Source organism: Watersipora subatra, chromosome 5 (genome assembly GCF_963576615.1).
Source record: "Watersipora subatra chromosome 5, tzWatSuba1.1, whole genome shotgun sequence".
Lineage (NCBI taxonomy): Eukaryota > Metazoa > Bryozoa > Gymnolaemata > Cheilostomatida > Watersiporidae > Watersipora > Watersipora subatra.
In genome coordinates, this window is record NC_088712.1 from 16,615,439 (window position 1) to 16,639,752 (window position 24,314).

General features: G+C 31.7%; 2 protein-coding genes across 2 annotated transcripts in view; both read right to left on the minus strand.

Moving 5' to 3' along the window:
• Window positions 1-532: 532 nt before the first annotated feature.
• LOC137396351 (microfibril-associated glycoprotein 4-like) overlaps window positions 533-24,314 on the minus strand; it is a 398,039-nt gene continuing 374,257 nt past the window's right edge. Inside the window, exons 4-5 of the mRNA XM_068082585.1 lie at window positions 1,885-2,011; window positions 533-690 (exon numbers count right to left, since the gene is read on the minus strand). Coding sequence (XP_067938686.1) covers window positions 557-690; window positions 1,885-2,011 — 261 coding nt within the window. The 3' untranslated portion in view covers window positions 533-556. The remainder of the gene's footprint in view (window positions 691-1,884; window positions 2,012-24,314) is intronic.
• LOC137396628 (angiopoietin-related protein 6-like) lies at window positions 2,162-23,348 on the minus strand. Its single transcript, XM_068082947.1, has 7 exons — window positions 23,175-23,348; window positions 6,484-6,550; window positions 5,216-5,587; window positions 4,930-5,031; window positions 4,150-4,368; window positions 3,329-3,465; window positions 2,162-2,179 (listed from the first exon to the last, which is right to left on the minus strand). Exons 1-7 carry the CDS (start codon window positions 23,346-23,348, stop codon window positions 2,162-2,164), a joined length of 1,089 nt encoding a protein of 362 aa, XP_067939048.1.

Genomic DNA, 24,314 nt, shown 5'->3' on the forward strand with positions numbered 1-24,314 from the left:
CAGCAATATATTGGATTACCTATATTTACTTATAACTACTTTGTGCTAAAATATTTATACTATGAAGATTTACTCAAAATAAGCATGCAGAGTTCTCAAACTGATAAAAATATTATAGCTAGTATTTCAAAATGCATAGCAATGTTATATTTAATAAACAATGAAACGCGAAAGAACATCTAAATTAATAATATATGATATAGCCACAGAAGGGTCACCATTTTTGATAGTTAAATAATATGAGTCAATTGCATTATCAATCGAGTAATCAAATACAAAAGAATTGACTACAGAGGTGACCAAAGTATTTTTATATCAGCATCACCCAGTAATCATTAAATTCATAGCAATTATTTATTCAAAAAAACACATATTTCTTAAAAAAAATTTCATTTAGAAGCACTTATTTAAAATTTGAATCGGCATAAACTGCGCCATCTGGAATAAATTCAGCAAAATTCCACTTATTATCTCAACAAAGGCAATAAATAACTCATTTAGGGTATTTATTTTAAGTAAGGTTTCTGCTGCATTATACAAAATGTTGGCATATTACCTAATCCCTAGTGATTCTCATCACAGACTCAGTGAAGTGGTTTGATGCGCTCCTCCACATTATCCCTCCCCAGTAACTAGCACCATAAACTCCATTCAGCAACGAATGGTGACAGCTATTGAACCACCAGCTACCTGCAATACAGTCACAATGAAATACAACAAAATTTGATACATTTATGATTTTAATCTGGTTGAAGAAATGATATTAACAGAGTTAAAATATTCTATGATTTCTTTATCTTTGTGTTCTTTTTAATGCATTAAATTTGTAGTCTATATGAACATTCAAAGTATCTTCTCTAACACTAATTATATTATCATTGTATTTTGAACTGTCCAAGTTCATATTTTGAAACCGCATAGAGAATTTTACACTGAGTGGTAAAAAGAGTGAAAAGGTAAACATAGATGTCTTTTGGCTTTGTTGAGCAGTGCACAATTTTGCAAAAGTTAGCAGAAGATAAGTAAAAATCACCAAACAAAGAAAACCTCTATAATAATAAAACTTTCACGAGTCTAGCTAGTAGTGATTTGTATGTGAAATGAGTTTCCTTAGATTTTCTTGTGTATGATGAACAAAATCTACTACATTTGTATTGTACCTTCTGCATATTCTGCTTGGTAAATTACATTGATAAACTCACTAGTAGACAAACTTAAACAACATCAATTTATTACATAGATTCTTGACAGACATGGGTTTTTTGGCAATCGTTAACTTGTTAAAACTTGATAATATTTGGACCATTGGCTATAAATCATGGCATATTTTGTATCATTGCATATTGAATCTATAGCATGTACATTAAAAAATTAGATTATCCAATGGTTGTCACAGAAAACCTCCGGAAAAGATTCTAAATGCTGATAGAAGTCAATTTAAGTTGAAAAAATAACAGTTCAACCTTTACTCTAGCTCAAAGCTTTTCTCAGCAGCTCTAAAAATGCGCTTTTTCAACTACAAGCAATGGGATACAAGTTTTACACTGTTATTCAGTTTTTTAGCCTTTAACTGACTGAGTTCATGACCCATATTTAGGTTTTTTGTGATGATGCACAAAGTTAGACCTATGCGGAAGAATTCAATAAAGACGATTTATTTTTCGAGAGCCTTTGGCGGAGCAGAGCCATCAGCGGAATGTTTACTTACTACCTGTAGTAAATGATAGTTTAAACGTTAACTATTCATTTATTTTTCAAATATTTATAAATAACAATTTAGTTTAATGCCAGTGGTAAAATATTTTATACGCAACAGATAATCTAAAATGCAGTAGAAAAAAGTTCAACAACTAACTGACAGCTCTCAAGCTAAAACATCTATACCTTTCCAACGTTGAGCACAGTTGCCTTCACTGTTGTCTTGATCACGGTCCGTAGTGCTGAACTTCATCCCATTATGGTAGTCCAGACCATAGCTATCTAAACTCCCACGATAGCCTTCATTACTAATCTGTTAGTAAAGAGTTGTATAAGTTGTATAATAAATAATAGGAATAATGTATTACAAGTCTCTCTTTCTCTATTAAATTAGGGAGACAAACCAAAGAACTGTTTAGATTAACACATTTGACTTGAGTTTAACTATAATTGGAATCTGACTCTAAAGACTACCATTACTCTTAAGAAGTTCAATATGCAGAACAATTACGGTAGTCAAGAAAGATCTGTGCTATAAGCTGCATAGAAATAACAAAGAATGTGTATTATATATTCTCCCAATGTGTGACTGATAACAAACTAGCAAAGCTTTAGTACACTTTAAAATTCTTTGCAAAAACCTTTCAACAAAGTTAAAAAAAACAGTTAAATCTTTCAGAGTTATGCGATATTAACAATCCTTAAGTTAAGTAACAGAATATCAAGCAAATTCTGTGAAAATCATGATCACCAAAAAACATAAATAGTATTGTTGCTGGATGAATTAACCCTTCAGCCTTTTGCCACCCTTTTCAATTTGTTTGAGTAACTCTGGACAATTTGCCAAACTTCCTTGTTAGCTATCCTTATTTGCCTGTTTATACAGAAAAGTGCAAGTTTTTTTCTTAAATAAATTAGCTAACGCATTGAAAAGTTTGCTTCTTTTTCAAATTTTAAAGATAAACTCAATCCTGTCTTAATTGACGAACACATTCAAGGTAGACAATATGTGTAGTACTTAAACTGTTAACATGATGAAAAATGCTGTATAATTTTTGTATGCCTGACTGATAACAAAATACCAAATGCTATGATTAACATTTTAGGCTTTATGTCAATACGTACTATAAAAATCATAAAATCAGCTAAAGTTTTTGAGTTTATAATAAAAGTGTTGTTTGATATCTTGCATTATTAACTCCAAATTGCATATAGATTTGTGTAAATCACAGATGGCAAAACATTTAATGTTTAGTTTTACAGAGGTTCGTCACTTACAAACATATCAAATTGCAATGTATCTTCTTATGTCAGCTGTCTTACGTGTGAATAACTTGCCAACACAGTTTAGTAGTAGCAGTAAATGAGTATAATAAGATACATGTGAAAGAAAATTTTAATGCAATAAGAACTTCCGTAAATTAACTTTGTAGCAGATATTCTAGTGCAGCTTCATACCATAATGAAACAATTAATTCCTATAGGAAATAATGATGCAATGATTTTGAAGTTGTATGATTATTAAGATATACATCGGCTATTTACATGTTCTTCTTTAACATTTACATTGCATAAAGTCGCTGCTAAAACTCTGCATAATTTCTACTACCGGGAACAGTGACATACTTACTGTTAGCCTGTAACCATCTGATGAGTCATTTATATAAAAACTCTGCCAGATTCCTGACTTTGTGGTTCCATTAGCAGCTTTGAGCAAAATGGAAAGTTTTGTGTTTGTACTGGTCAAGGCATGAATTTTGTCTAAACCTGAAAAAAAATTATAATTTAAAAAGTAGACTGCAGAAAGAAAGACAAATAGTTTGGTATATTCTAATACCCACACTATGTTAGTTACTCTAGGCTTCCTTTTATTCATGAGATACTCGTGCTTCGATGAAAGCCTCACTGATACATTGTTGTCTACAAGGAATTGACAGCTAGTAAAATAATAGATGTTCAAATTATAAAGCAAGGTCACAACATATTCAACTGGTTCTGATTGTAGCCTAGCGAGTAAACAATGTAACAATTAGGTGATTAAAAATTAGCAAAAGGTTTCAGTTTTAATATATTTGCAAAATATAGGTTTTTAAAGTGCACTTTTGTTTATATTTCTGACAATTTATATACATGTAGTTTAGACACAGTGTGGCTGCTGATTTAAACAAGTTTCTGAGTAATTTATTAGACCAGTTTTCGCATTATTTTCTCGCAAGATGAGATTCCATAAAATAATTTGGTCTGGTATGTAGCTCAAATGTTTTCACATTGTAGGTATAACATATAATTTAGTTGACCATTACAAATATCTAAAACAACCTTAAATTACCTTAATGTTATTATCAGGGAGTATAAATGGTACAACCATAGTTACCCTGCCTATCCCGGTTTTGATGTAAAATCAAAGGTATTTTAGACTTTGATCTCAATTCATCTTTACAGCTTACTTACCCAACCAATATTCTCCATCTGTGTACCCAAACCCTGTTTGGTAATCTGTCCAATTTTTCAAAAAGTCAACAGATCCATTGAATCTTTTTTGAAATACTGTCCACCCATAGCCATCAATAAAGTCACACCAGACAGGAAAGGCTTCACCAGCCATATCAAAAGGGTTGATTTGATAAACTCCAGAAAGTTTGTTTCCTTCATCATACAGCTTTTGGCAATCTGGATTGTAAAACAAAACTAACAAACTATTTTTTTGGTTTAAAATACAATCAAGCCATATAACAATTTTCACCAGAGACTTTGTTATCTAATGTTACCGCGAACACCAGGTGAAGACTTTGGGAGTGCTTTTTATATTGTTTAAAGAATTTTTTGGTGATTCTACCTTTCTTCAAGTTTATTCAACAAAAAACTATTTTGATGGAAATACCAAAGTTTCAAAGAGAATTGAAAAGCTTACCATGGAGTCAAAAGTCTATCAAGTCTTCTTGACATAAAACTGAGACTATTTTATTTAACGCACATGAAACTCATAACTTTATAAATTTAGTAATTGATTACTCAATTGTGTTATATGCTGATGTCAAACATATACAGCATTTCAGTGAGACAATTCTTTTTCAAAAAGTGTTGCATTGCAAAGGCACAAGATTCAATATCAGTGTTAGACGCTTTTTCAAATTTGTGCAGTGCACCAGTGTCCCTCAATTCTAAAAGACCATGTCTGCTCAAGTTTGATTGTGCTTTGTTTGACCTGAATTATACAATAACGTGATTTACCTTTTGGTGTTGGCACCTCACTAGTCACAGATTGTTCAGTTGTAGGCGGCTCTGTCAAAAGCTGTTGGCTTGTTGGTTGTGCTGAAGTTGTATCCTCCGTTGCTAAAAAGTGTCGAAAAGTTGTAAAAAAGGGGTTTGCATGGCAAAGACACTAAATTCAATTTCAGTATCAAATGCTTGCTCAAAATTATACAGCGCATCAGTGAATCTCAATTTAAAAGGACCGTGTCTTCTCATGTTTGATTTTATTTTGTTGGATCTGAAAGCATACGATAGCATGATTTACCTGTTGATGCTGCAAACTCACTAGTCATAGATTGTTCAGTTGTAGGCTGTTCTGTCAAAAGCTGCTGACTTGTTTGTGGTATTGAAGTTGCTTCCTCCATCGCTCGACTTTGATTGAACGAAGGTTGGCTGGTCACATTTTCAGCAGTAATTGTTTGAGTTGCTAGACACTTGACCAAGTGATCGAGCAGTCTGCTATGTACTATTTTAGCAATTTCTAAATGAAACGGAAACAAACTGTCATCATAAATTCCATGATTAACTGCAAAGAGTGCCGGACATTCATTTTGTAAAAGCTGACGAGCCGCGTAGATGTTCTGTCGTAATTGAAACAACTCTTGACCTTTATTATTCTGCCTGATGACACTTTGGTCTGAAATTAAAATTAAACAAAACAGCAGTAAGACAAATTTCAATAGAAAAGTCATTGCGTGACGCTTGTCTTAGACTGAAAGACTCAGCGCTGATCAATATTTATATATGCTACTTGTTAGGCTCCGCCCACATTTTTATGAGACTAAGTACCAAGTTTTCTCTTTTATCTTTGCCTTGAGTCTTCAGTATTTATTTACTAACCGAGGCTATGTTCAAGTGAGATTAAGAAGGCCTATAATTTAAAGGACAGACCTACCTTGCTAAACTTTCTTAATAAGCAAAACCCAAGTGTCCAACTTTGTTTGTATCATTTAATATATATAATTGCTTGACATAGACTGACCCAAACTATGCCATGATTCAAGTTGTCTTTAAACTGTTCTACTGCTCAAATCTTTGTAGATGATCCTACAGAAACAGAATAATTTCTCTCAATCATACTTAACAAATGACTATTTACTTAGATAAATATTCAGCAACAGTTTTAACTTATTTTATGCAATGGTTACTAACACAAGTTTGATTGTGATCAGCTACCTGATTTAGACTGCTTAGCACATAGGTACAATCGAACTTTGGGTTAGTTTTGGCTCAAACTGATAAAATAGATAAAAAGGCCGGTGAACTTCAGTTGCTATCAAAGTAATTTTTGTTCAAACAACTAATAATTACTTTATAATAAATTTAGGTAAAAAATTGGAAAATTTAAAAACATGAGAAACATTCAATAAATCAGAACTGTATTTATAAATCACTTGAAAAGCTGAAACAAGTTAATCATTCATATAGCTGATGCCGTATGACACTCGTGATGATGAAATATGACTTCATATGATGGTCAAGTATGAGCGATGAAGTGTTTTATTCTTGTCCAATAAAGATCAGGTACCTAACCAGAAGGATTAGCAAATCCTGTATAGCAACGATGATCTTCGATTGAAACGCCACATTTAAAACTTTCCTGCAAACGACACCCAGACACAAGACCATTTAAACAAAAATATTCCATTCGGTAAATGTTACATGGTTTATGGAGTATGATTCACAAACAAACAGCATCTGTACTGTACCTAAATCAAACTTTATAACACTATGTATTTATTTTATATTGAAAAAATTTGATAACTGCTGAACCAAAAGTTTAGATTTCTTTTGAATTTGCTTTTTGAATTTTTACTTATGTTCATATATTTGTTTAAACTTTTTTAAAGACACTATTTCTCACCACACAAATAACTACATGCTTTTCACCAAAGAGCTTAAGATGTAACTTTATATATTTGTCTATTTAATTATTTCTTGCACAAATTTCATCACATGTGTTATGGTAGTTTGTTCTTGTCATCATATTACTAAGCAACAATACATGCTTGTTTCTATGTGACTTTGCTGTTTCTCTAAACTATAAACAGTCCATCATAGGATCTTGAATTTTTAGCAAGACTATAGTCTTGATAAAAATTTCCCTATATGCTTTTGTCTTTTTGAAATTTGATATCCTCAATGCCTTATTTTCTTCAACCTGCTAAATAGATATTCAATGTTGTTGAAAGTGGGTTTTTGATTGTTTTTCGTTTTTGTGTTTTTTGAAATGTTTCAGTGCAAAAATATGTGCCTTTTAAAAACCAGAATATTGAAGAAAAAATCATACAATCATACAAAATTTATACAACCAACACTACATCCTAAAAGATTATCATTTGAAAAGATTTTAAATTTTCATAATTATATTACATGTTATAGCAATACGTAAAATTGCATAAATTGAAATGGATTTGGGATAAAATTTACTTAAACAAAGAAGTCCTTATTATAAAGAACAATTAGCAGTCACAAATGAGTCTTCATTATAGACTCAATTTGCATGAAGTTATTTAAAGTACGGCAGGTCACGTGAAAAAGTCTTAAAATTTTTTTGTATGTATGAAATGGCTGACCAGCAGTTAGCATAGTCAAAACTTGATCATAAAGTGGAAATAAGCAAATATAATGTGCTAAAATATCTTTGCAAAGTAACTGAGCCCTAAAAAGGCTACATCCACTGTGCCCCATAGCTAGTAAATAGTTAGTGTCAAATAATTGTCATAGAAAAACCATACTATTGAGGATAAATATCTGAGCACTATTTTAAAAATATTGCTTTCAAAAACTATAATGGAGGTATTTGTGATTTTTCATAATAATTTTATTCATTAATGATATGAAAAAAAAAATTTTCTTAGTGTAATTTCGAATTAGTGTGTAATTTTTTAAGTACCCGAATCCGAATCATAATGAATGAGGTATGAATAAGATTTACCATAAGGTTTATGCTTACACATGGGGTAAACCTATGTTAGGTAGAACATATGGCAGGTCACGTCTCAAAGTTTTATAATTCTTATGTAAATATAGAATAGCTAATAAACACTTATGAATGATAAGCTAATTGATATTTACTCAAACACACATGTTCGATTTTTATCTCTATACAAACAAACCTCTTAGATGCCGATAAACTACTTATAATGTTTTGTTGTTCCAAACTAGTAGCTTGTTCAAGTTTCATAGCATCTATTAACTTTAATTGCTTGTGTGTTTTATTAGATAAACAAAAAGTTTACTTTGTGATCTTTTGTGCTAACATGAGCATTATTATTAGTATTTCATTAAATAGACTGCATTTCGGAAACTTTAGAGAGCAAATCAAATTAATAGGATGTCTTATGCAAAAAACTTTATAAAGAGTTGATGCAGTAAACATTTCAAAAGAATGTACTGCCTTAAAACCTGCTTACGTGCTTTGTAAAAACAACATGGTTTAATAGCATATAAAGCACCTACAAATGTGCACGTCACTATGTATCTGTGTTAAATGTTTAGTGAACTCAACTAAGGTTCAAATCCATGAAATGGTTTACGTCTTTTCCAAAACATTTTTGTGGTTCTTTACAGCTTACTGATTCAAGTCAAACTCAATAAATTTATAACTTCAGTGAGTGGTTTACTTTCAGAATTAGATGGTGTTTCACCAGCTCAGGTTTAAGGGATTTCGTGCTGCTGTACATTGTATGCAGAGTTAATCAGAAAACAAATAGGAGATATCTGTGTATTTTGTCTATCCATTAGCGGATATTATGTCAATTCATAAATTATTGTTTTTGATGCTACTGTGAAACATTTTTATGATAAAATATTACTCCCACAAAATAGTATATATAGTATACTCTTATTATATATACTGTTTATATAATACTACTACTATTTTATGAAGATTGACTTGCTAAAAGGAAATGGTTCATTGCCTTTAGCTAAAAAAGGGTGATATTCAACTAACAGAATTATTTTAAACTAACATAACTTTATTTCTAATTTTTATTTTGCTGAAAACTACCGCTTGTAATATAACTCAATTAAATTTATTTATTAAAATATGTCTATAGCTGTTTTATTTTTCTTAGACTTATATTTCATAGTTCTTCAGGTATCAGGCTAAACATGAGTACTAATATGACTATCAGTGATTCAAGTATTTAGATGGTGAAGTAATTACCCTGACTTTAACCTAAATGGATTATACAACCTAAATAACACTATCGATAAGTTTATAGCTAACATTGATGCTAGAAAGATCAAGAGAGAAATAGCAAGCTTGTTGTGAACAAGTGATCAGTAGAAAAGTGTCTAAAAACAGTAGGCCCACTGATAATAATTTATTGTATCAATAACAAAAATTTTGTAAATTGTTTTCGTTTGTATTTAAGTTTAATTTCCATTTCCATTTCTTGAGGTTTTATCGCTAAAAACCTTGATTACAACAACATAAAATTATTTAGTGAATGTATCAAAATATAATTAGTTCCTTCAGCAAAGTTTTCACACTTTGATGTATTTGGAGAAAAAGGTTTTGCCTTATGGTAGGAAAAAGAGTTACTACATGTTTTGAAGCCATTTTTTTCATACTAGCTTGATTGCACATGCTTCCTCTTTATTCAAGCTAGAAGTTTCTATTCAAAATGGTTTCTCGCAAAAAGGTTTTGTTTTCCTATAAATTGTTTGAGAGGTAATATCAACTAGCTCAGTTGTGCAAAAAACAAGTTGAACTCAGAAGGCGCTGTGGAAGTTATTAAACAGTCAGAATAAATTGAATTAGTTATAAAGAAAGACAACAATCAGAATACAACTGGCCGGACAAGCAATGCCAAGATTTTTGTTTACAAAATGGTAATATTTGATTTAAAGTAATAGTTTTTGTTGCTGCATATATTTTAGTTGTGGCTTGTTTATTTCTTTATAACTCTTGCTTTTGAATTAGTATTTGTAGCATTTAGGATATCATTATAATAAAACTGATAAATTTGCATACTTAGAGCATATAAATTGATAGCTTGATTGCAATAATTTGAACCCAGCTTAAAATGGATTACCACTCGTAACTACTGTTCTCTTGAACATAAAAAGGAATTTTAGGCTACAAACTGTAGAAAACATATTGATAAGTGCAATGAGCTTTTATACCACCTTGTTAAATACAGTTATAAAATAATATAATACTTTTAAATTTACAACAAAGTCAAAACTTTAAAGCTCCAACAAGTTGCAACAGAGGATACTATTAAGAAGTTAACTGTAAGCAATGAATAACAACTGGTAAAGACCTATATCTGCTTCCTCGTGTATATTTATTTTAAGCTCTACAAATTTTTGCACGTAAATTAGCATATTTATTTTAACAATATAGCCAATGTCGCACTGCCTGAAAGAGAGCGCAAAATAAAGGCAACAATCCATTCGCCACTGAAAGGCTAAAATTATTCTTCTCAGCAATTTGAGTTTGAAAAAAGCAAAATGCTAAGAATGCTTCTCAGCAAAGAGTTTAAAAAATAAATTGCTACGTTTTATTTGAACTTGTAATAAAGTGTTGATTTAAAGATAGGGTTAGAAATAGAGCACTATACTGTTCAAATGAGAGTTTTAGGATATATACAGTACTTTGATCAACATTTAGCAACAGTTTTAGCTCACTTTATTCAAATGTTACTAACAAAATTTAGATAGGAATCAAGTGCCTGATTTAGGTGACTGCTTTGAATTTTTTGATACAGCTAAACATTTAGTTAGATTTTTTTTTGACTTAATTTTTGAAAAATATGCAAAAATGGTGCATATCAGCTGCTACAAAAGTATTTCTACGCTCAGTCAGCGCAACGCAACATCCTAGTACCTGATTAATTTGCTACAGAAACAGTTGAGAAAATTTTCCATTCCTTGGACAGTTTATACTGTTGTCTACAGTCCATTAAAGCAAGTTTTTCATGATTTCTAATGTACAACTGCAATACATTTTAATAAAGTGTGTCAAATACTGCAAAAAGTGTTATATTTCACCAAACATCAGTCTATTGAGGTCTAAGTTATTATTTTATAAAAAGAAAAAAGTTTATTGAATTTTTTCAATAAAATAATACTTAGAAACATTTTTTCATTATAAAAAGAGAACATTTATTTAATGCAATGGATTGCGGAAAAGTTACAACTATTACAAAACTATAATATGACTATATTATGACATTAGATGCTATTCATAAAACAGAAGTGAGAAAATTAAATGCTACAAACTAGTTTTACCAACTGGTCGAGGCACAAAAACCTATGTCTATTGTGCTTCAGTTATTATTTTAAGGATGAAAAATGGTTTTTCAAGGGTTTAAGCAAAAAGAAAAGATAATTATATTTAAGAGAACAATATTATTGAAGAAAAGTAACTAAAAATCTTTTTGAAACTATCATATTAAAATAATTTTCATTTTTAAAACCAATTTTTGAGGCAATGTAAAAATATTACTATTTATAATTTAATGCAAATCTGTAACTTCTTATAATAATATTAATAGTTTTGGCACTATATAAAATTAGATAAGTTGAATAGAGTTTAGGATACAAATTACTTGAACAGAGAAATCCTAATTATAAAGAGCAATTAGCAGCCACAAATGATTTCTTTACTATGGAGTTTATGCGTATGAAGTAATTGAAAGCAGGGCAGGTCACATGTAAAGGTGTTTTAATTTTTTGAGAATATAAAATGACTGACCAGCAGTAGCAAAGTTGAATTATGTTAATAAAGTGGGAATCAGCAAATCTAATGTAACCAGCCATCTTTGCAAAAAGGTATGGCACGAAGGTTTTATGTCTGTGTTGACCCAATTACTACAAAATAGCTCATGAAAATGTTTTCTGATGAAATTTAATAACGAAAAGTGATTGCATTTTTCAAAGAAGACCATATTCTTGAGGATAATTACATGAGTATTATTTTAAGCATGAATCTTACAACAGTTGTTATGGAAGATATTTGCCACTTTTTAGACTTCTATTAATGATTATAGGAGTGCTTGAGGTTGTCTTTAGGTTAAATTGAAGTTGGTAGATAAATTATTTTGAACACCAAAGTTCTGATCATAATAAGAATACCTGCTACAAAAAAGGTTTCACCACCATGTTCATGCTTATACAGGTGGTGAACAAATGACAGGTTGGACATGTGGCAGGTCACGTTTCAAAGCCTTATAATTCTTATGTAAATATCAAATAGCTAATAAACACTTATGAATGATAAGCTAATTGATATTTACTCAAACACACATGTTCAACCTTTATCTATATATGGACAAACCTCTTAGAGGCTGATAAACTACTTATAATGTATTGTTGATCCACACTGAGTATATTGTACAAGTTGTATAACTTTTATTAGTAACGTTAATTGGCGGTGGTACGTCTCAGTGAATAAATGTGACAGATGGTTTTGCCTTATTATAATGACAATTGAATTTAATCAATATCTCATGTTACAAAAAAGTTTATGATATGCATATGATGTATATTTATGCATATATAAATATACATGTATATTGATATATGTGTATATGCACATATGCATATATGTACATATATATGTTTATAAATACAGATGTACATACATGTATGTACATATATGGATACTTATACAATTGTATATATGTATGAATGATATGTATATATTTATATAATTTATGCATTATATGTATATATTTATATAATTTATGTATTATATGTATATATTTATATAATTTATGTGTTATATCTTTTAGCATGATTGAAAGTCTCATGCACCATGAGAGATCATCATGAGTAATCAGTGCGCACATAATTAACTCTCTCGCTACCAAAATAATTTCTTTAATTGTGAGACAATATTGTATATGGTAAAGCATAATATTCGAAAGCGATATGTAAAAATATTTGAGCCACACGGTCTGTAAAACTACGTTGATACTAAATTGATCATCATAAAACCTTACAGCAGGTATGCCATCTAAACCACAAATGCATTGCAGGATGAAAACGAACACATTTTCAATCCTTTTGGAAAAGACCGTGAGCATCCCTGAGTCGGATGATTTATCAATGTTATTACAGCTTATATCCTTATAATTACATATAAAATATCCATAATAAGCCTCGTGAGTAATATTATTAAAAAAAACCATCTACAGTAGACAGATCAAAAATTAATAGAGATTTTTAGTTGTAATGCATCTAGTTACTGACTAGTCACTGCTAACAATAAATCACATTAAAATAATCGTTTGCAAAAAGAAGTTATCCCCAATATGATATTACACTTGTACACATAATATATATACATATAAATATTACGCATATTATACACATTATGCATGTTTTACATATTATGTATATTATATGTATTATGTGTCTTATTTGTATGATGCATATCATATGCATCATACGTGTCATGCGTAACATGTGTATCATGCATATGATACGTAGCATGCATTCAATACATATCATATGTATCATACATATGACATGTATCATACATATCATACACATCATATATATCATACATATCATATGTTTCATACATAATACACAATATATCTTAATATGTATTATATGTATCAAACATATCATAAGTCTTATACATATTTTACGTATTTTACTTGTCATGTGTATCAAATGTATCATATATATTATGTGATTTATATGTCTACTAAAACTTATAGTCGTTTTCAGTTGGAAACAACTATAAGTTGACATTTGATTTTTTCCCACTATATTTATATTGACATATATTTTTTTATAGTTCATTTACATACTAGTTTTACTTTTTATTTGTGTTCGACTACGTGACTACTTTTCTAAGCTTGAGAACTGCTTAATTTCACCACTCACCGCTAATCCAGAGCAAGTGTATCTAAGATCTCATTTATAATTTCCATTAAACACTGGTTTTATTTCTCTTGCTTAGTTTTTGTTTATAAACAAAATTGTCTCAAAATGTCTGAATTATAATTATACGTTTGTCATTTTTTTGGAAAGCATAACAGTAAAGGGTGTGTAGAGTTGACAGAATAAAGGGTAGGTGACAATATTGTCAGTGTATCACCAGAAAGTAATAATAAATTATTAACGCTAACACCCGCTTACATGAAAAGTGTTCAAACGTTGTAAATAGTTTTATACGCATTTGATTGCACTTGATTTTGCTAGAGACCTGAAAGAATTGTCTGCTCATGTAGTTCTGTTGAAGTTAGCAGAACTCCAGCAGTAATAATAGTTTAATAATAGGTAAATACTAGTAATGGTAGGTAATAGCTTTTACTTCTCTGCACGGTTGAGGAGTTTAGTAAAAAACAATCATCTGATCTTTAGGGTTCTTGTCACGCTGAAACTTAGCCCATCAAAGTTTACTATGTGAATAAATCTTTTTAAGGGAAAAAAAGACAATTTCTGCTGAACCATCCGAACCTAATAATTTTTATTATCCATAGTAGCGCAGTTATTGCAGAAAATTATCATTTGTAATTTTTTTAGCTAATCAATAATTAATATGAAATAGAAATCATTACCCACTAATATGTTGTTCATTTTGGTGTATAAGGCATATTTTCAGTTCATCCCACACTTCTACAATCAGTTCACCTCTCATAATTGTCTGTGAACGAATGCGAGGAAATGCTGTTGTTACTAACAATATAATCTTTATTTTTTGCACAACCTTATCAAATGGCTGTATTCTTGTTTTCACTTTTAATGTCACTGTTTCCAATGTTTCATTTGGTACAATACAAAATTCTTTTCAAATTTTATTAAATCTGAAAAAAACTTTAAATAGTCATTACTTTCGAAATTTAAAAATTATTTATTGCTCTAATTATGTCATTAAAAACTTAAATGTCTGCAATTTCTACATCTAATACCTACTCACTAAATTCTACTAGATTCAATATAATGGATCTATAACTGATAGGCATTAAACATGACTATCATATTTGATCTAAATCACTTAACTGTTCAATGGAAATATATTTATATATTATATTCACCACTGTTTAACCGATTGTATCAGTATCACAAGTAAAACTGTGTTTCCTACAGATAAAAGAGGATGGCTAAAGTGAGAACCTAGAAAATGAGCTTAATATTCAGCATTTTCGGTTCTGATCAAAACATCTGTCCAAACGTTATTTTTTTAAGCATCTGCTGGTGACCTAAAAGAAATTGTCTGCTCATGCAGTTTTTTGAAGTTGGTAGGACTCCAGCGGTAATCGTAATAATACATAAAGAGTAACAGGTAATAGTTTGAGTTTTCAGCATGCTTCTAGAATTTACTGAGATAAGAAAGCAGTTGTCTAACCTCTACAAGCATTGTCATACTCAAATTTATCACATGAAATCTCATTTGGTCACAAAACCTATCTATGGGAAGACAACTTCTGCTGAACAGTTCAGTGAGTAATAATTTTATAACCCATAGTAGTGCAATTATTGCCAAAAATGAAAAATTGTAAATTATTTTGTTTAGAATGAATTATTATTAAATAAACGCCATAACACAGTAACATGTTGTTGATTTTGCTTTATAATGCATGCTTTCATGTCAACCCCACGCTTATCCAGAGCGTTCACATATCATGTGTCTGAGATTATGCAATATTATGAAATGCTGCTACTGTTAACAATACAATCTGTATGATTTTACAGTCTTATCGAATAGCTGAATTCTTTCATTTGTAACATTGTTGTTTCCAGTGTTTCATTTGCCATAATACAAAATTTATTTCTGTTTTTTTCCGCGTAGTCATTACCTTTAAAATAAAAAAGTTGACAAATGCTAGTTGGTTTTTGGATTTAGCAAACACTATAATTTTAGAGGTTTAACAGCTGTAAAAGCATTAAATTATTTATGGTATTTTCTAATCCTTCAGGTTTACGCCGACATCCACAATAAACTAACTCTGAATAAATATATTGTACTGTAGCTAATTTAACCTCATCTTTCTTCTAACAGAATTTATTGTGACGCACCATTGTACTTCAGTTGTATCATTTGCTTTATTAAAGAATTAATTGTATTCTGTTAATTGTGTAAGCATTGCTGACACGTAAATCAACGCCTAAATTGCTTGGTTATTTATCCCTTGCTTATAGGCAGACTTTCTAATTCAATGTTTATTCTATTGAGTTTCAAGCGTACTGTTGGGTGGAAACGCCGACTATATTCAATCAATTTGCATTCATTAGGCCTTTTAAAAAATATCCAAAGAGGTATTTACTGCTACATTGCAGTAGTCGCTTAGCATTAATATAGGCTAGGCATATTTTTCAACTAAAATTATTTTCTGTCTCCGGTGTTTCATTTAGTCTATTACAATTTTTTTATCTTTTTTTATCTAAATGAACAAAACATTTGAAATTAAGAAGTTATCTTTTGGTGAGAGTGCGTTATAAAAAACTTAATTGTTTGAAATGTTTTACATCTATCAGCTAATCACCTAACGCTACTAGATTCAATAAACTCAGCCCACAACGATTAGAGGTTAAACATGACTATTATATTTAAAGTAAATCACAAAAATAATTCATTGAAATATATTTATATATTATATCCAACACTTTTTAACTGATTGTAACTGTGTCATATGTGCAAGTGTGTGAATTACAGATTGAAAAAGATAGCTGCAGTGAGAGCGTAGAGAGCTCTGCTTTTCTTCAAAAATATTGACCAGAATTCAGAACTCCTGATTCTGATCAAGACACCTATATCCAGGCTTTAACTGTGCCCACCGTTGGAAAGGTATTCTTACCTCGAGTCATGTTGATCATCCATGTTCTAGTTTCAAATCACATACAAAATACCGTATTTCTTGTTGTAAGGTTGGCATTAGTCAACCAATTGATACTTTATATTATAAGTAATATATTATATATTATCTATAGCACTTCAGCAATGTGTCTTCACTAAAAGCAGATAATTGTTATTTATAATCAATTTTAACACGTTTTGTTGTTCTACATCAGACTTCGATCAGATAAAAAATGTTTCTTAGAGATTTTAAAAAATTGTGTTGTTTATCTAAAGTGCACATAAATCAATTACTTTTTGACTTTGACATATATATTTGATATATATTAATTTTGCCTTCTTCTGAAAATTATTAACAGCAAGTATTAGAGTTGGTCATTTAACAATGTTGACTCATCTTTACTAAGCTAAAGTTCACCAGTCTTTTAGTTTGCTTAAAACAAGTTTGCATATATTGATATCCGATGGTTTAGAAATTATTGGTTTGTTCACAAAAATTTCTGTATCATATACAAAATAATACACTCAATTCGTTGAAATACTGCTTACTAAAATGCACTATTTTTTTTATGTTTCCCAAATTTTCATCATGTTTGCTGAATGGAATATATTGTGGTACCTACTGGGGAAGCATCATTGAAATGACCAGTCACAATCACAAAGACTACACAAAGACAGCCTCCTTTAGTTTAGTTTTAATGCCTGAGGCATAAATCCTGATTTTTTTGTTCCGGGTTGTTTTAGCATTTGAATTGGGGCCTTATTAAAATGAAATGCTAACATTTGATAAACTTATTACTAAAACATAATGTCACGTTTGCATAAGTTGAATGTTTCACTACAATAATATATTTTCCAAATGTTTTGCATTTTATTGTTAGGTTAAAATTATGTAATTAGTTACATGTCGCTAGTCCTCCTACACAACTGAGAAATATATTTTGACACTTACACCGCCTCTAATTCAACGCTAAGTCAAAGATTGTCTATAGAATAAACGCTATGAGAATAGAAAACTGCTGATCTCACTGAACGTTTCACATCACATCCAGAGCAGGGCAGCTGTAGGAGTGCAACTTTAGATAGCTGAACCAGCAGTTGCTTCGGGGACTCTGTTTTCTTTTGGGGTGACACGCTTTCTCAAGGCTCAAACAATTTATGTGATATGCAGGCAAAATCGTGCTGGGTGGTGCTCTTCTACGCTAGAACTCACCCAGCAAGTTGATACTGAGCGATAACGCTAGATTTATGGTATGCCAGGTGCATTATGATTAGATTTTTTCTCCAGAAATGAAAACTCTGGCTGCATGTCAATGAGTCCACTTTTATCAACTTATAGCAACCACATTTTATTACAACTGAAGCAGCATTCAAATGAACGCTGAAATGTTTATAGTTTTAATAGGAGCTCACACACTTTTGTATGGCACAATCAACAAAGTGTACAAAGACACCCAGTTAAAACTGTCACTTGGGAGTCAGTCGCTGCGCTGACTGAATATCTTGCATAACGATGAAGTTTACAAACGTTCCTTTCGAGTGGCGCTTTATTACAGGTGAAATTTAAATAATGGGTAGCATCATATTTTCTAACTGCATCGTCGGCATATTGAGAAAATAAATTCACCCTTTCACCGGCGAATGAAATGTCGCAATATTTGGCACTGTCCTTAGGGCGATGCAACATCAACTCTTTTTAAGGCAGGAAATATGCTATAACTTACCTTCAACTTAGCAATGATTGTTTTTAAATTAATATGCACAATGAAGCTGATACTGTCTCTACAAGTTAATATATATTACTCGCATCTAACCAACTATGAGCCTATAACCTGCGTTGCAAACTATTAAAGTTTGAAAGCTTTTTATTTCATTTTAAATTTGAAGGTATATTCCAATTTCATAACTATATTAAACAATTTTTCAAAAACGCACATTGCAATAGTAAATATGTTGGGTACAAGTCACAGCCAAAATTAGCTTTTTCGTGCAACAGAACAGGAGTTACAAGTATTGATCAATTGTCACCCGAGTTCAGATAACTGTTATCATGCCATCAAACGATATGTTATCTATATGCTAATTTCAAATTTGTTATTAATAATATTCTATTGAGTGCTACAAATACATGTATATATTCAAAAACAATTTACCTCAACAAACACTAAGTATGATAGATTCAGTGACAAAAAATTTACATTTTAAAACAATTGTGTGTAAAACAAGTTTTGCTCACCCAGTTAAACTATAATTGTTGCCTCTGCTTGAAACCATTACCCATTCTTCTGGCTTTTTACTAGCTTTTACAGTGTTTAGTGACAGTTTCTCTTCTGCACAGCTGAGATGGTGGATATCGTTGTTCAAACAGAATTTGCTGGCAGCAAAACATTTTACGCACTGCCGTTTTGAATAGAGACTGTGAGTAAAGTGAATCAGCGTGTAAAAAGAATAGTCCCCAATGTTAGCCTCAAAGTGCCTAGTTTAACTGATTGTACCAGCGTCATAAGCACAATTGTATTATCTACAGATAAAGGAAGATTGCTAGCATGAACGCCTAGAGAGCTCCGTTTTTCTTCAAGACAATGAGCTGATAACCAGCATTCGTGTTTCTAATCAAAATACCTATCCAACCTTTATTCTTGTAGGCCTCTGCTGGAGACCTATGTGTAATATATTGTCTGCTCTTGTTTTTTGTTTAAGCTAGTAAAACTCCAGGAGTAATAGTAATGTTATACTAGCTAAATAGTAACAACTATTAGCTTTGAGCAATTGCTTCAAGAGTTTACTGCAAAAAGAGAGCAGTTGTCTTTCCTTTACAGGCCTCATCATACTCGAACACAACCCATAAAACCACATTTGGGCACAAAAGCTTTTGTAAGCATTGAAAAGTTCAGCTGAACAGTTCAGAAGGTAATCACTTTTTCCATCTATAATAGTGCAGTAATTGCAAAAAATCATAAATTTTCAAGTATTTTATTTATCAAAAAGTAAGATAAAATAAAGCAATTTACACACAAAATATGTTGCTTACTTCGCTTTCTAATACATACTTTCAAGGCCCCATCCCACACTTATACAGAGAGTTCACTTCTTATACTTGTCTGAGATGAACCAATCCTATAAAATGCTGTTGTTGCTAACAATACAATCTGTATTATATTACAGCCTTAAATGTCTGCACTCTGTTTTCATATTCATTATTGCTGTTCAGTGTTCCATTTGTTATAAGAAAAAAAGTCCTCTCACTTTTTTTATATAAACAGTACTTGCTTTTGAATTTTAAAAGCTGATTACTGCTGTAATATCATCCTTTTTCACATATAAACAGCTAATCACTAGATGGTACTTAATTCAATTAAACGGGTCGCAACCAGTAGAGGCTAAACATGAGATAAGATAACATAATTAGACAAATAAGACATAGGATAACATTACAATGTCCCCAACCTGTTTCATTGACATTTACTTGCATATTATATCCCGCACTGTTTGACTGATTGTGAAAATGTCAAAAGTGCACCTGGTTTACCTACATATGAAGAGAGATGTTACAGTAAAAGCCCAAAGAGCTTTGATCTCTCCGGTACAATGGACCAAAGTTCGGTACTACTGATTTTGATCAAGGCAAAGTTCTACATAGAAATCTGTCAATGATAAAGATTGCAACATTTATGCTAGCTCCAATGCGCAAAAAGGCTATCATTAAAATACTCCAATCAACACAACTTTAACTTGCTTTGCTGTATTGATGTATCTTTTATCTTTTCAATACATATAAAATGACCTGAAATTTGTTGAGTCTATAAACTCATGTTAACCTTTAGAGCTCAACTATTTCAGTTTATACATTGTAATAGTAAACACATTATCCCATGTTTTAAGGAACATCAGAATGGTATCAATCAGAGTTTGTTATCAACAACAGATTTTACAGTTATTCTTTCAATGAAAATGCTGATCAACATGAACTTAAGCTGCCAGTTCTTCACAAAGACAGCGAAAAGAACTTTCAAATAAGTGATATTTGCACATCACATCAACATAAGTACTTACTACTACCGCCGCTATTATACATGTATCTGAATTGTAAGTATTTGCTTTGAAATAAGTAAAATAAATCTTGGTTCCTTAACAGGCAATACAACAGGGCTGCTAGTAGTCATTTATATGATGATAATTTGGCTGTCAGCGGTCGAATGATTCTACCTTGTAAATAGACTGACAAATAGACAATCGACAATAGACTCACTCACACTGTCTATTAGAGTCATTTGCTTTCTGAGCGTTTTAACCATGGTCAGGTTTTGTCGACAACACATCTTGAACTATCCTGGCAGTCAAATCACATCAAACATCAATACAATTGAAACGATAGAAAAATACCAACAATTTCTGATAAATCTAGTAAAATTTTGTGCAAGCCCATCTTTAAGTACCAGTCTTGTTACTTGAATTAACCAGTTCAGATATTATATAGTTTAGCATCATAGTATGATATATTTTTGCTTCTATTATAACCAGAGTCCTGTCCGCCTGTCTGGCAACGCAAATTGTCGAATACTTATAACACGATTATTTTTTCGGCTTTATCGACACACCTGACGATCTTTCATGACACACTTGACTGCCAGGGTACTAGCCTTTAGTATAATAAGAGCCGTGTCTGTTCTTTGAAGACATCGAGTGCCTTCTTCAAGAATCAAATCAGTGACATTTTCTTAACTTCTACACAATATCAGTAAATCATATCAAAAAGTATTGGTGTTCTTTTATTATTTGCAATTGGTTTTGATGTTTGAGGTAACCTGACTGTCAAGATCTTTCAAGATTGAAATCAATAAAAATCGATCGCTGTTAAAACATTCAGATCAAGCGAAAGCTCAATTATGATGTCTACAGTTGCAAAGAGACCGACAGAATAAAGATTTGTACTTTTACATCATCACGCAATAGCCAATATAAACTATAACAATGATAACAACTAGTGACATCATTTCGCACGTATTTCCTTTCTGGACATTTTAACTGTGATCAAGTTTTGTTGGCAACCTATCTTAAACATCATGGCAGTCAGTTCACCTCAAACACCAAAACAATTGCTAATGGTAGAGATAGACTGATAACCTCAAACACCAAAACAATTGCTAATGGTAGAGATAGACTGATAACCTCAAACCCCAAAACGATTGCTAATGGTAGAGATAGACTGATCACCTCAAACCCCAAAACAATTGCTAATGGTAGAGATAGACTGATCACCTCAAACACCAAAACAATTGCTAATGGTAGAGATAGACTGATCACCTCAAACACCAAAACAATTGCTAATGGTAGAGATAGACTGATCACCTCAAACACCAAAGCAATTGCTAATGGTAGAGATAGACTGATCACCTCAAACACCAAAACAATTGCTAATGGTAGAGATAGACTGATACAAATGGTAGAAACAGACGGATACTTTCTGGTAAATTTGAATGAAACTTTGTGCGAGTGGATTTTCAAGAACAAGTCTAATATTAACCAGCTCAGATGTTACAAACTTCGGCATCACCGTATGACATATTTTACCTGGTTTCACTATAACAAGGGCCACGTCTGTGTGTATGTGTGTGAAGTCACAGAATGAGCGTGCGAAAAAGGTTGCACTACACAGGATTTGAACTTACGTCATTTACTTCACTCGTCCAGCACACAACTAGCTAGGCCAAAAGTAAGCAACATGCGGCTCCGGAGTCGCATGCCGCTCTTTCATCCCCTCACTGCGGCTCCCTTTGACTTGATTTTTTCCTTTTTTACTATAATTTGCCAAGTAATTCATGAAAACATAGAAGTTTAATCACTAGATTTTGTAATATAATTTAAAAAAATTTAATTATGGTGATAAATCAAGCCTTTTCATTTGTTATACATCATTATTTGTTCTATTATTAATAGTAACTTATCACATGATCGCCACGCGGCTTTAACTTTAACATATAAGTACAGAGAAACTTACTACCGGATTTGCACAAAGGGCCAGATCGCTACGAGATACTTTCTGATATTATGTCAACAACGCTACTGACAAACAACAATGCTAACGCAGGTAGTACACCTTATAACATTTTATGCGGCAATAAAACCACCAAAGGTATTTTATTGTTCTTTGCAAAGGTGTAATTTGGTTTTCTCAGCGGTTAAATCATTATACATGCCACACATTTGCGTTTAATGGCGTAAACATGGTATAAAATCATTAAAGTTTAAACAAAAAAAGTGCATGTAGTATTATTTTTAATTACTAATATTAAAAGGGGTTTGTGGCTCCTACTGCGTTTTTTTTTGCGGAAAACAGGTCCAAATGGCTCTTTTAGTGGAAAAGGTTGCCGACCCCTGAGCTAGGCTAAACATTCACCTTTCACAGTTTTAGAATACTTATGACATGCTTATTCTTTGAGCTTTATCGACACACCTGACGATCTCTCACAGCACACCAGACTGCCAGGGTACTAGCCTTTACTATGATAAGAGCCGTGTCCATCCTTTGAAAGCATGTTCCAAGGCTGCGCAGCGGATTGCTTTGTTCAGGAATCAAACCAGCGTCATTTGGCATATCCATCTGTCTTACTCCCACCTGTCCAATCATTCTGCTACCATAGTTTTATAAATGCTAGTACCCTTGGAGTCTGATGTGCAGCGAGTGATCAGCAGGTAGGATAACTAAGGGTAGAACAATTCTGGAAAGTTATGTGTTTGAATCCAGCACAATGCTATGTTTTTCATAACCTCCTGCATGGCAAAGCTTCAATCTCTAGCCAGTTGCTCCTGCTAGAGATTGGAGCAGTTGGCGTAGTCGTTAGCGCATCTGTCTATACAGCATGTCTCTGGGATTTCAAACTTTGGGCAATGCAATCTTACTTTCATCAAGCTGCAGCTGCTGACAGACATGGCTCTTATTATAGTAAACATTGAGCATAATTATACCAGAAAACCTCTAATTGATCGTCACTTGTATTAGAACACCACCTCATTCGCTTCGCCTGTAAAACGGCTAAATATATCTTACCAAAACATCCGACGAGTCATTTGAAAAATGCACCGTCAGTCTCTATTTGTACCTCTCCTCCAATTGACCGCCACTATAGAAAAGGGGTTGAAAAACAGAGCTCAATGGTGTTCAATGAGAGGGTTCACAATATTTAAACAATCTAGAATCAGTGACATATTATATTTATTTACCACAGCAATGGTTACTAACCTCAGAGTACTTGGCATAACGTAATATGTTTACTTGTGACCAATATATTTAATAGCTAGCAATGCATGTGCTCGTTTTTGTTAGCATTAGACTCTTTGTTAACATTGGACAGAATTGCTAGAAAACAATTTGCTGATGAGCCAATATTTTGCAGATAAATTTTCCAGTGCAAGAACTAGCAAAGAAGTTGATAATTAACAAAACATTTGCTAGCTTGATTTCTACCACACTTTCTAGTCGAGATTTCTTCTAGCAAGTTCTCCTAGAAAAGAGAGTGGAGTTGAACTTCACTAAAATTCAGAGAATCAACCAGAAATGAGCCAATATTTGATAAAGCAATTAGGTTATGAGAAG

Bases quoted from the DNA above. Each gene is read 5' to 3' on its own strand.
- LOC137396628 (XM_068082947.1), bottom strand. From the start codon at position 23,348: ATGATTGGACAGGTGGGAGTAAGACAGATGGATATGCCAAATGACGCT. The intron at 5,588-6,483 runs GTTAGGTACCTG...TTTTAATTTCAG, and splicing joins AGGATTTGCTAATCCTTCTG to ACCAAAGTGTCATCAGGCAG. The intron at 3,466-4,149 runs GTAAGTAAGCTG...ATTTTTTTTCAG, and splicing joins AGATGGAGAATATTGGTTGG to GTTTAGACAAAATTCATGCC.